The sequence below is a fragment of the Acanthisitta chloris genome, unplaced genomic scaffold (genome assembly GCF_000695815.1).
Source record: "Acanthisitta chloris isolate BGI_N310 unplaced genomic scaffold, ASM69581v1 scaffold3479, whole genome shotgun sequence".
Taxonomy (NCBI): domain Eukaryota; kingdom Metazoa; phylum Chordata; class Aves; order Passeriformes; family Acanthisittidae; genus Acanthisitta; species Acanthisitta chloris.
The window spans coordinates 65213-77430 of record NW_008692938.1 but is presented as its reverse complement, the minus strand read 5'-3'; the positions used below and the strand labels follow the sequence as shown (position 1 = coordinate 77430).

Genomic DNA, 12218 nt, shown 5'->3' with positions numbered 1-12218 from the left:
CCTATCAGGCTATTTTTTGGCTGAAATTCAACACACAAAATATTGCAATTACAGTTTCTTTTTCACATGTTTCGCTCCTGACATTTCTCCTGTCTGTTCTTTCAAAGAACACCAAGAATTCAGTGCAATTAAGGTTCTACAGGGAGGATCTTTTAACACATAGAGAAGGAAAGCAAGAGATTTCACAGGAAAAATATTTACTGCTTTCAGAGTAATAGAAACAACATCTGCTTTTGACCCCAGCAAGGCCTCTGAAATTCAGTCCTCAGAAGAAAACCACAGACAAAATTGCACAGCCTTAATTCAGAGACATGAGTCCCCTGAGCTAGGCACCAGAGTCCTCTGCTGGTGCCATAACCATAGGTCAATGCCACTTAAAACCGACTCAGGACTATTTAGAGGCAGCAAAGGAGGATTTGATCCATCTCCCCTTTTAGTCAGCCTTTGTGTGTTACTGATGGAGCTCGGCTCCCTCCCCAGCCCCAGAGAGCCACGAGCACTCTCTGCTTCCACAGCCCCGTGGGGGTGACGTGCCTGGAGACTCTGGTGCCAGGCTGGGAGGGCTGTGCTGCCTCAACTGCCACTGTGCCCAGGCTCACAGCCCCTGAACCACAGCAGGGCAGGGGGCTGAACTCTCATCCTAATTGCACTGAGACAGCCATGGGAAATCTCTCTGGAGGTGCAATTTGGACTCAAAAAAGTATTTTGTGTTAGATGTTTCAAACTTTAAAATATTTCCTTGCCATAAAGGCCAAAAGAGACAGGAAAATAATCCTAGTTTTTGATGAAATGTTTCTCAGAGCCCTTTGTGCACCTGAGGACGAGGGAAATCAGCCACGGAGAATCCTGAGCACCCCATTGATTGTGGCTCTGGCTGTACAGGGTCAATGAGCTCCTTTCCCTCCTCCCTTCGTTACCTCTTGCCTCCACTAATGGTTTCACTGCTCAGGCACTGGAGACTGTCACTGAATATTTCTCTGTCATTTGGGCAGCACCAGTAGGTTTTCGCTCAGACACCTTGAAGTTCTCCAGCATGTCATCTTGCCAGGCTTATTGATCTTACCCATTCCCTTTCTGCTTCACAGCCTTTCATTGGCAGCCCAAGAAAGTTTTAATCTAATTCCTGAACTCTGGCTTTATCCAGCAGAAAGGGCCGAGGCACCATCCTTTATCCACCTCTGGGGTGAATTTATAGCAAGTTACAAGTTCTCAGCAGCATGTAAAGGCAGGTCTGAATTCAGCCTGGTTCTGGTTTTCTTGCTGATCTGCCCTGACTCAGAAAGCAGAGCAGGGTGTGCAGCAGCTGGGAGAGCAGGCAGGACTGCCAGGGCACAGCGCGTCCCAGCACAGGGAACAGTCCCCACTGCAGGAAGGTGAGATGACCAGAGGGGAAAGGAGAGGTCACTGAGCTGTACTTTGTGTGTGGAAAAGAGAAGCAAAAAGTGGGACAGCTGTACCCAGGGTGAACACTTCCAAGAAGCTGTGTGCTGTGCCCAGTCCATCCCCCGTGACGGTGTTCCCCCCAGGCCCCTCCTGAGCTTGGCCCTGCCAGGGACCGCAGCTTGGTGGGCAGGGGCAGGGCTCAGTGCCCACAGGGAGCTGGGACACCTCTCCACACACAGCCAAGTGCCTGAACCAGGGCACCCTGGAACGCAGCCACGAGCTGCCTCCTTGGGCGGTGGCACATCTGGCAGAGAATGCAGAGGGAAACATCTCCTGACAGAGGCTGTGGGCTGGCACTGAGAAGGGGCTGTTGGGAATCTCCAGGGACTCCAGAAGGAAGCGGAGATGATAATTAATGCCTGGTTCAAAAGCAATTACACCAATTATGTTTTTAATTTAATCTCTGCAAAATTTGGGACTCTCAGAAAATGTAAATAAACAGCTCTAAAAATATTAATGTCTCTCCTGTTGAGCATCCTCCCCAGATCCTAAACGAGCTTGTTCCCGCTGGTGCTTGCCTGCCAATCCTGGGCAGGGTTTGGAGAGAGTATCACAGGAGATTCCCTTGGTTTTGCTCAAGAACTACAGGGCTGTCCATGGAAATACATCCCCACAGGGAACAAGTTTCTCCCACCGCCTGGTACAGGGCCAAGTGTCACAGTAATCCTCAGTGAACATGCACCAAATGCTACTGTTGTCCCAGTGCCCAGACCAGGTGGAATTCCTGCTTGTCAGGATGGTGGAAGGTTCTGCTTCTCACTGACCTGATCCCACCCCAATTCCCATGTGCACTGGTGGGGGAATTCCCTGAAATGCCCCTGCACAGCAGCACCAGAGGCACTCGGGCTCTTTTTCTGCTGTCCCTTTGGGGCCTTGTGCTGCCACGTGCCTGAGCAGCTGTCCCTGTGCCCCCACAGGTTCAGCCCCTACGAGTGGTACGATGCTCACCCCTGCAACCCTGGATCAGACGTCGTGGAGAACAACTTCACCCTCCTCAACAGCTTCTGGTTCGGGATGGGAGCGCTGATGCAGCAAGGTAGGGCAGCACACCCTGCCCAGCACAGTCTGTGCTCAGGGCTGTTTGAATTTCCACTTGGCTGGTGACCTCCTGACCCCTCCTGACCCCACAGTGCTGAGCACACACCATGCCCGAGGAGCAGTGCTGCCTTCCTCTCCCTCAGCTGCATCCCACAGGCTGTAAACTCCTACTTCTATTAAACCATGGGCTCCATTTCAGGATCTCTGTCCTGGCTGACTGTGCCCTAAATCAGCTTTTCAAGCAGACAGCGTGCCCTGCCCTCTGGTCTGTCCCCATTTTTACCCTCACCTGGTGGCTGTGACCGGGGTGAAATGGCCTAAGCTCCCCCAGCCTGGGGCAGAGGCTGGAGAGGAGCTGCCCTGAGAGCCTCAGCCTGACAGCTCTCCAGTGTCCCTGATGTGAGACACCACCACAGGGACCGTGGAAATGGGATGTGGATGGGATCACACTCGTGGTGTGGATGGAATAGAGATGGAATGGATAGAGTAGCTCTGCTCGGGAGGCAGCAGGGGGAGAGCTGCTGAGCAGCTCTGGATAAGGAACGAAATTCAGCTGTGATCTAATTGCAGAAAATCCAGGAATAGAAATAAGTGGAAAATGTCAAACATTTGTCACACTTTAATTTACCATGTATCAGTAGTTACATCCAGAGAGCAAAAGCAGCTCAGTGGCAGGCACAGAGCTCCTACTCCGCGCTCTGCTGCCGCCGCCTGCGAGAGATCCCTCCTGGATCTCTCTGCCCTCATGGGCAGTGACAGTTCCCAGCAAGATGGTTTAGCAGGATGAATCACCCTCTTATCAGATGCTGATAAATGAAAAGAGCTGTATTCTTTTTAACTCAATTCTGCATCTAAGAAGAAATATATTTCAAAGCCAGACTGATGTCACAGCGCCCAATGCATCAAAGGGCAGGAGATGGAAGAGGGAAGAAGAGGACCTTGAGGATAACTCAACATCCAGAGCTCCTCCTCTTCCTGGCGCCTCCTTGCTGCAGTCAGATGGGAGCAAAGCTACACCCCATGCTCTGCTTTGATGCCTCACTGCCTAAAATTGCTTTGCAAAGCCCAATCTTTGTTGCACATTCCAGGCTGATAAATCCTCGGAGCGCAGCTCTTTCAAATCCAGAGCTCCTGCCTGGCTTTAAAAGGTGTTTTGGGCGATTACAAAAATAGCACAACCCATTTAGCCCTTCATGTCTGCTCAATAAAAGTCATTCCAGACCCACTACACCTTTTATGCTGTAACATCTCCAGCTTCCCCACTTCTAGCTGGCATTCAAAGCTCTGCACCCTGATAGCTCCTTTCTCTCTCCCTGTGATTTTTTTAAAACCTTGTGTATTTGAACACACTCCCCAGAGTGAGTCCTTTGAAAATCATCATAGAAAAGCAAAGCCCTTTTTAAATGGCAGAACAAAACACTCATAAAAGTTCATAAATAGCTGGCTATTTAAAGCTCATAAAAGCAGCCCAGTTAATTACTCCAGTTCGGATGTTTCCTGTAAATTGGGCACTGTACCCAAGGTCAGCAATCAAGGGAGAGGGTTTTCTGCAAATGCTACAAAACCCCCTGACGTCCTTGCATGCAAGATGTCTGGATAATTTGCCTCAAAACCAGTTGGCTTTAATTACGGAGCTGTTACAGTTTTGACAGTGAAAACTAATCATATATATATACACACACACATATAATGCACATATGACTGTATAAAACGGGTCCTTTCCTTCCGTTTCCTCCCCCTCTCCCACCCCAGGCTCGGAGCTGATGCCCAAGGCCCTGTCTACACGGATCATTGGTGGCATATGGTGGTTCTTCACCCTAATTATCATCTCGTCCTACACGGCCAACCTTGCTGCCTTCCTGACGGTGGAGAGGATGGAATCCCCCATCGACTCGGCAGATGACTTGGCAAAGCAGACAAAAATAGAGTATGGAGCAGTGAAGGATGGAGCTACCATGACCTTCTTCAAGGTGAGCCCAGGCAGAGGCTTTCTACCTTCCAGGCAGAGATGCAACACGCTGAGGCCAATGGGAGTGAGAACAAAGAGCCAAAGACAAAAAGCCTCCCAGGCCACCACTGCTGCTCCTTGCACAAAGGTTCTCTCAGACTCACATCTTGTGCAGACTGACTGTAGCCTGCCTGAGTCCCACCATGGCCAGCTCCCCCTCCCTGCCACTGACTGAAGTCACAGCTATGAATTTAAGCTGATTTAACAGCTTTGGAGGCTGTACCCAAAGTTGGCTCAGACACTAACACAAAGCACAATCCAGGCACAACAGGGCAGGTGCAGCTTGTCTTAAAGCCCCACAGTAAAACCTTAACATTCCCTAAAGCCTCTTCCCAATTTCCACATCAGACACATCCAGGTCCTGCTCTGCCTCTGGCAGCACAGCCCCATGGAGCCCCCAGCGCTGATCCAGCCACTCTGCAGGGACAGGAGAGCACACACAAAACCCACAGCTGGACAGATGTGGCAAGGTGACCCTTCCTCACCAGTATTTTTTACAGCTGAAATATCTTTCTAATCCTTCAGGTATTTATATCAATGTAGACCAGTTCTGTTCACCTCTGAGATCCAACACCACCAGCGCATCCCAATCAAACTGCACTAATGTCTCCTCCTTAAAGCATAATTAAATTCAGTCAGTCACATTCCACTGCTGCCTCAAAAACAGCTTGTAAAAACCCACTCAGAAACGAGAGCTAATACAGGGACAGAGCGAGGGGTGGTGAAGGGATTATGAGGAGCACAGGTAGGTCCCAGCCTTCGGCTCCCCCACGCCTCCCTGGGACACTCCTTCCTCTCTGTCACCTAGTGCAGGAGGAAATGCATGTGACAAACGCAGCTGAGGCTTTCCCAAGCTGGTTGTGCCTGGTGCTGCAATATCTGAGCAGGCACAGGGTGAGGCCTGAGCAGTTTAATTGCCAGGACTCATTAAAGGGAGCTAATGTGCTGGATTTTAGGAACACAGAGCTTCCTTCTCCTGCAGCTTCTCTTGGCTCTGACCTGGCTGAGAAGCCACTAAGCTTCCTGAGTCTCCATCCTCTGGCAGGCAGTGGCAGGTGCTGGTAGAGGAGGAGGGTTTGGGTTGACCTTTCATGCACTCTGGGAGTGCCCAGATGCTGCTGGGGCTCCGTTTGCCTCCTGCCCTGGAGCTGGGCCATGCAGCTCTGTCCCTGGCATGGCCAAGCACATCATGGTACCTTCCAGAGCCATATAAACCTGGAACAGCCAGCAGGAAAAGACAGGCTGTTACTGTGTGCTTTACGCTTTCCAATACGAGTTTTATATGGGAATAAAAGGAAGCTGTCTCTGTTAACAATCATCAGGACACAGCATATTTATTGCTTCATATCATTATCCATCAGAACTGTTCTTCAGGCTGCTAACGGCCCTGGCAGGGTTTATTGATGCAGTGTATTTTCCTTTTCCCTTTTTATTATCATTGTTGTATGGAGATGAATTCTCAGGGTTGTCCCTTCTGACATGCGTTTCCATTACCGGCGCAGCGGGAGCACCGTGTGGGATGTTCCCTCCACTTGTCCTTCGTGTGCAGAGGGACATGGGAGAGCCAGGATTGCTGCCTCCCTCTCTCTGGCAGTGCCTGGGCAATTCCTGCAGTGGTTCTGCCAGCACCTCCTGCACAGGGACACCTGGCACAGGGCCTGAAGGTCCAGGGCATAGGGCACCGAGCGTGGGCTGAGGATCCATCCACACTCCCTCGGACCGGAGCAGCAGCAAAGTGCCCGAGGCTTCCCTCCTCTCTGTGCTCTGCTCAAGGTGGGCACCAGCACAGGCAGCTCAAAGCAGCTGCTGTGTGGCCACAGCTCCTGGGCAGCTCCTGGAGATCCAGAGGCCGAGCACTCCTGCAGCTCTGATGGCAGCACACGAACGAGGAGCTCACCTGCTCCACAGATCATCCCCTAGGACTTGGCCCAAACTGCTGCCTGCAACACTCCTGGCACCTCGGGGAGCAGCGGGAAACAGGAGGGAGAGGAAGGCAGACACCTTGCACACTGTTCCCTGAGACGCTCGGGCTGCCCAGGGCGCGTGCAGAGCTCACCAGGGACACTGCAGAAGGTCCCAGCAGAACCAAGCCAAGAGAACCACTGGGGCAGCCCCAGGACGAGGGATCCTGTTCTCACAGAGGCTTTCCTGGTGCAGCCGAGCTGATCGGCCATGGCAAATGGGAAGCACAGGAGAGAGTTTCACCAACTGCATTGGCAGATTTTTGACTTCATGAAAAGAACTTTTAAGAAGCTATTTATTCCCTGGCAACGCAGATTGAGTTACAGGAATAAACAGAGATCAATTAATTTAGGAACGGCATCTCAAGTTCATTAAAACTCATGCCAGGAATCCTTCCCATCCCGCAGAGGATGCTGCAGCTCAGAGCCTGGTGTGAGTGTGTGTGTGTGTGTGTGCACAGACACTCACTTGTACAGGGATGGTAAATCCTCCGGAGAAGTATCTTCAATTGGCAAAAATCAATTTATTTTTTCATACAGGCTGGAATTGAAAATCTTAAGCCTCTAAGTTCCTTTCTTGCCAATTCTGCTGATAAAAAGCCTACATGTCTTGGCAGGATGCCTCGCAGGGCTCCTCCCAACGACTCCGCTCACTGGTTGGGGTGACTGGCCCTGCAGCACTGGTGACTGCAGGTGTTTCTGCCTGGGACTCCGGATGGACTCGGAGATGTTTGTGGTGCCACTGCCATCGCTGCCTCACTGGGGCTGGCTCAGCTCTCACACAGCTCATTTAGCCCTGACACGGGGTGGTAAAGGTGCAGAGCACAGCAAACCAGATCCTGGTGTTATTTATCCCGAACAAATCGAGGGGATGCTCTGCTTCCCTCCTCCCTCCCCCAGGAGGGACCCACGACCCCCCTGAGCCACAGGGGCAGCACCAGCATAAAAAGTAAAAAAACTGTAAAAGTAAATGGTGATGCCACAGAGAAGGACTTAGCACCAGCCACAGCACAGCAAGTACCAGAGCAAACCACTAACTGGCCCCAGTTAACTACTTAAGCTGCAAAATCAGGGGTGCAGTGAAATAAAATGCACAGAAAAATAAAGAAATCCAGCAAAAAATCCAGCAGAATAAACACAATTTAAGGCATTCTTTACTACTAAATTTCGACTAAGATGGTTTTGCTTGTTGTATGGTGCATTCCCAGGTGATGACATCCAAATTCCCATCACTAAGCGACACCTTTGCAGAGTGGCCTGAGTATGTGAGGAGAGAAAGGAGCCACTTTTCCTCCAGCTAGGAAACATGTTCAGTGGCTGAACTGGATGTGAGCTGGAGCAGGGACACCCTCCCCAGCTCTGCTCCTCAGATTCCTGATCGATGGCTGCTCTCACCGTGACTGAAGCTCCTGCGAGACTGGACTGTTAGCAAACAGCCAGCTCTATTAACCAGAGAGTGTTGTGCTGGGGATTTCTCCTTGGAAAAGGAGTGTTCTTACCAGGTTTTAGAGCCCCAGACTGCCCTGCCTCCCTCCCGGAGGGACCCCCAGCCCATTGCTCCGCCCTGAGCCTGCCCCCCCATCCTGGCTGTTCCTCAGGCAGGACAGAGCACTGACCAGCAGCTCCATCCTCGTGGGCAGACCTCACCCAGGTGCTCCCCCACCTCAGGTGTCCCCAGGACACCCAGACCTGGGCTCTGTGCAGCACTGAGAAATCCAATCCAGGCTCTTCCTGGCATTCCTATCCACAATTAAGTCCTTTCAGTCTGGTCAGGAGCAGTGATTTAAGAGGAGAAGAGAAAAGTGGTTTTTCTCTTCCAGGGAGCCCTGTCTGGTATCATTTCAGGTGCCTGAAGAGGCCTGAAGAGCTCCAGTGCCACATGCAAGTCCCATTTGCTTCACTAAATGCAGCCTATTGATTTTTTGCCAGTTTATTTTGCTCTATGCTCTAAAGTGGGAGAACACTGATGTTAAGAGCTCTGTGTCAACACCCAAGGAGCGTTAAACGCAGAAGAGAAGGAGAGAAAGGGAGAGTCAAGGCACCCAGAGGCCTCTGATGTGAACTATATAAATGTTAAACAAGTCCTTATCAGGCAGCTGAGCGCGCGATTCGTTTCAATTACCCATTGTAACGCACAAATATTTAATAATCCTTTCGGAGGCTACATTCTTGCTGCTCTTTGAGGTTTGATAGATGCCACAAATCTACCTTGCAGGCACTGGTCCAGATTTTCAAGTGTGGGAGATTATCCTGCCTCTTGAATGAAGTTTGCTCCGGCACAGCCACTGCTGCGCATTCATCAAGTGGATTATAACGAGCACGAGCTTTAATGGAGGAGAAATGAGTCAGGAGAAGGGCCCCAGGTTAAAAAGGCAGAGGAACAGCCTTTGTTTGAACACTGCATTACTCAGCTTTGGGGTGCTGAGCTTTTGTTTAACTTTTGCTAAACATGCTGGAAAAAAGGAGGTGGATGGGCCAAGCATTCGTACTACGAAGCATTTTGAGAGGCTCCTAGCTAATTCACCATTATTTACAGTGGGTTTAGCAGAAGAACCTCTGCTGGCACATCTCGGGCGACACTGAGGAATGAGGGGGAGCTGTGGCAGCAGCTTTGGGCTGGGCTGGGGCTCCATCTCCTGCTTTCTCACGGAAGGACAGAGACCCGAGGGAGACACCGACCGCGGCCGCCGCGGCGACTCCCGCACGGCGCTGGGTGAGCAACACCCTCATCAGAGGCAAAGCACGAGCGCTTATCGGCCCTCCAACTTATCAGCCAGATGCAGGCCCTGCTGAGGAGTCGCTGTGCAGGAGGTTTGGCTGACTAAGCTGCCTCTTAGGAAATAAGAAGGCAAACAGAGATCCAGCAAAGAGAAGGAATTGGGCAGAACAGAACAGTGCACAAAGGAGCAGAAACTGCAGGAACACAAGCCTCAATACCCAAGTGCTGTTCCAGAACCCACTGGAGGAGCAGAGCTGTGTAAGGAGAGCAGCACTGACCCACAGGGCAGGGGAAGGGGACACTGCACTGCCTGTCTGGGGAACCTTCCCAAACTAGCACCAGTTCTGCCCTGCACAGGACAGCAGGAGGTGTCCCTGCCCACGGCACTAGGGGCAACTGGATGAGCTTTAAGTTTCCTCCCAACCCAAACCAGTCTGGGATTCTGTGATTCTATGACTTCTGTGACAACTGACAGAGTCGGCTCCGAAGGTGCTCGTGGATAAATGGTACATCTCAAATGTTACAGCAAGACATAAAATAACCATATTTCTTCTCACCCAACATATTTTCTAGAAGAGAAAAAAACCCATTCACATGAATAGCAAGCTAGAAAACATATTCTTCCCTCTGCAGCAGAATGTCTGTTGATAGCGAAAGAATATCCACACTTATTTTTAGCCGTAAGACAATCTTCCTGAATATCTCTGTGCCTCTGTTTACGTGGATACGTTAAGTCTGTTTGGCAGCTGCAGATATCTCAGAGGAGACACGTTTCCTTGCCATGCTTGAGGAAAGACAAAAATATCATAGAGCGTGTGTGGCAGAGAAAACCACGTCCTCCAACACACTCTGTTCCTCCAGCGTGCGGAAACGTTACAGGGTAAACAAATCCTGGTCGGGGAACTAATACATCTAAGCAGATCTGCTGAGGGGCTGCGACACGAGCAGCTCTGCAGGGCACCAGACTGTGTCTCTGCACCTGGCCCAAGCCAGGAAGCTCTTCAGCTCCTCCTAAGGACCTGAAGCACAGGCACAGTGGGATATGTGCTGGAACCTTTGTCTCTTGCTATGGCACCATGAAAACAAACAAGTGAAAGCAGAAGGTTATTTAAGACAAGGTCAAATTGGTGGTAGCTCCACTGTGTGATCCGTTCCCAGCTGCCGTTATTACTATTGTTTACTGAGAAGTTACCAGATTTCAGCAAACGGAAGATTCACTCTTATTCTGGGGGCTGGGGGTATCGTTTTTCCAGAAATCCAAAATCTCCACCTTTGAAAAGATGTGGGCTTTCATGAGCAGCAAACCCACAGCACTGGTGAAAAACAACGAGGAGGGGATCCAGCGCACCCTGACCGCCGACTACGCCCTGCTGATGGAGTCCACCACTATCGAGTACATCACCCAGAGGAACTGCAACCTGACCCAGATCGGGGGCCTCATCGACACCAAAGGCTATGGCATTGGCACACCCATGGGTAAGTGGCAGCTGGGGGGTCTGCAGGGACCCCGAGGGCCTGGGCACCACGGGCACCGCAGAGGTCACCAAGATAATCCACTCCCGACGTTTGCACTGCTGAAAGGAGGTCTGAACTGCCCTGCGCAACACAGACACACAACCACAGATTCTGTGGAGGATATACTTCCCTGCTTGGTGGGATTTTTGTCCCACTTTTTGTCCCTCTGTGTGTAATGGTCTTCCCTTCCCCAGGGTCACCGTACAGGGACAAGATCACCATCGCCATCCTCCAGCTGCAGGAGGAGGACAAGCTGCACGTGATGAAGGAGAAGTGGTGGCGAGGGAACGGCTGCCCTGAGGACGAGAACAAGGAGGCCAGTGCCCTGGGCATCCAGAACATCGGGGGCATCTTCATCGTGCTGGCAGCAGGCCTGGTGCTCTCTGTCTTCGTGGCCATGGTGGAGTTCATCTACAAGCTGCGCAAAACGGCGGAGCGGGAGCAGGTACTGATCCCTCCTGCTGGCCCAGCTGTGGGGGGTTCTGCATGCTGACCCCGGAGGTAGGCAGGGAGGGGCAGAGGATCCAGCACTGCCTGTGCTGCCAGGAAGTCCCACAGCCCCCAACACCATCCCCCAAGGCTCCTTGGTCTGTCCCTCTGACAGCCTCTGCTTGGGGGCAAGTCACGTCTGCCCTGCTCAGGGTCATCTGCTGCTGCAGCAACCAGAGCAGGAAATGTCTGTTGGGTGATTTTGAGCAAGCTGACACACAAGTCATAAAAATACAGACAGAGGTCCCTGGAGGGACCTTTCTGAGCTGGAAACCATGACCCGCACTCACACTGCACAGTCCAGGTATGATACACACCTGTCTTCTCCCCACTCCCATTCAAAGGGCCCCAAAGAACAAGTCAGGGTCCACCAGGAAAGCTTCAAACTCCCTTGTCAGCTCTTCACCCCTCATACCTCCAGCTCACCCCACCCACAGGGGCTGAACAGCTCTCCCAAGGCACAGCCCCGGCCAAGGCCAAAGGTCAGCCAGGTGCCTGCTCAGAGATGCCGTCGATAGCCCAGAGCTCGTGCCCATACACAGCCCAAATCTTGTGCCCATAGACAGCCCAGATCTTGTGCCCAAGCTCCCCAGAGCTGCCCAGCAGCCCTGCTCGGGGCAGAGGGACACACAGCACTAACCGTGTCCTGCCGCCCCCAGCGCTCCTTCTGCAGCGCCATGGCCGACGAGATCCGCCTGTCGCTCACCTGCCAGCGCCGCGTCAAGCACAAGCCCCAGCCACCCCTCATGGTGAAGACGGACGCCGTGATCAACATGCACACCTTCAACGACCGGCGCCTGCCCGGCAAGGACAACATGACCTGGGACACACAGCACTAACCGTGTCCTGCCGCCCCCAGCGCTCCTTCTGCAGCGCCATGGCCGACGAGATCCGCCTGTCGCTCACCTGCCAGCGCCGCGTCAAGCACAAGCCCCAGCCACCCCTCATGGTGAAGACGGACGCCGTGATCAACATGCACACCTTCAACGACCGGCGCCTGCCCGGCAAGGACAACATGACCTGCAGCTCCGGACTCCGTGTTCCC

At 52.2% G+C, this 12218-nt stretch overlaps 1 protein-coding gene across 1 annotated transcript in view; it reads left to right on the top strand.

The window, feature by feature from the left end:
- LOC103809979 (glutamate receptor ionotropic, kainate 3) overlaps positions 1-12210 on the top strand; it is a gene marked incomplete at both ends in the record, with an annotated part of 44954 nt that extends 32744 nt beyond the window's left edge. Inside the window, 5 exons of the mRNA XM_009082856.1 lie at positions 2361-2479; positions 4234-4451; positions 10423-10645; positions 10879-11129; positions 12033-12210. Coding sequence (XP_009081104.1) covers positions 2361-2479; positions 4234-4451; positions 10423-10645; positions 10879-11129; positions 12033-12210 — 989 coding nt within the window. The remainder of the gene's footprint in view (positions 1-2360; positions 2480-4233; positions 4452-10422; positions 10646-10878; positions 11130-12032) is intronic.
- Positions 12211-12218: the final 8 nt, after the last annotated feature.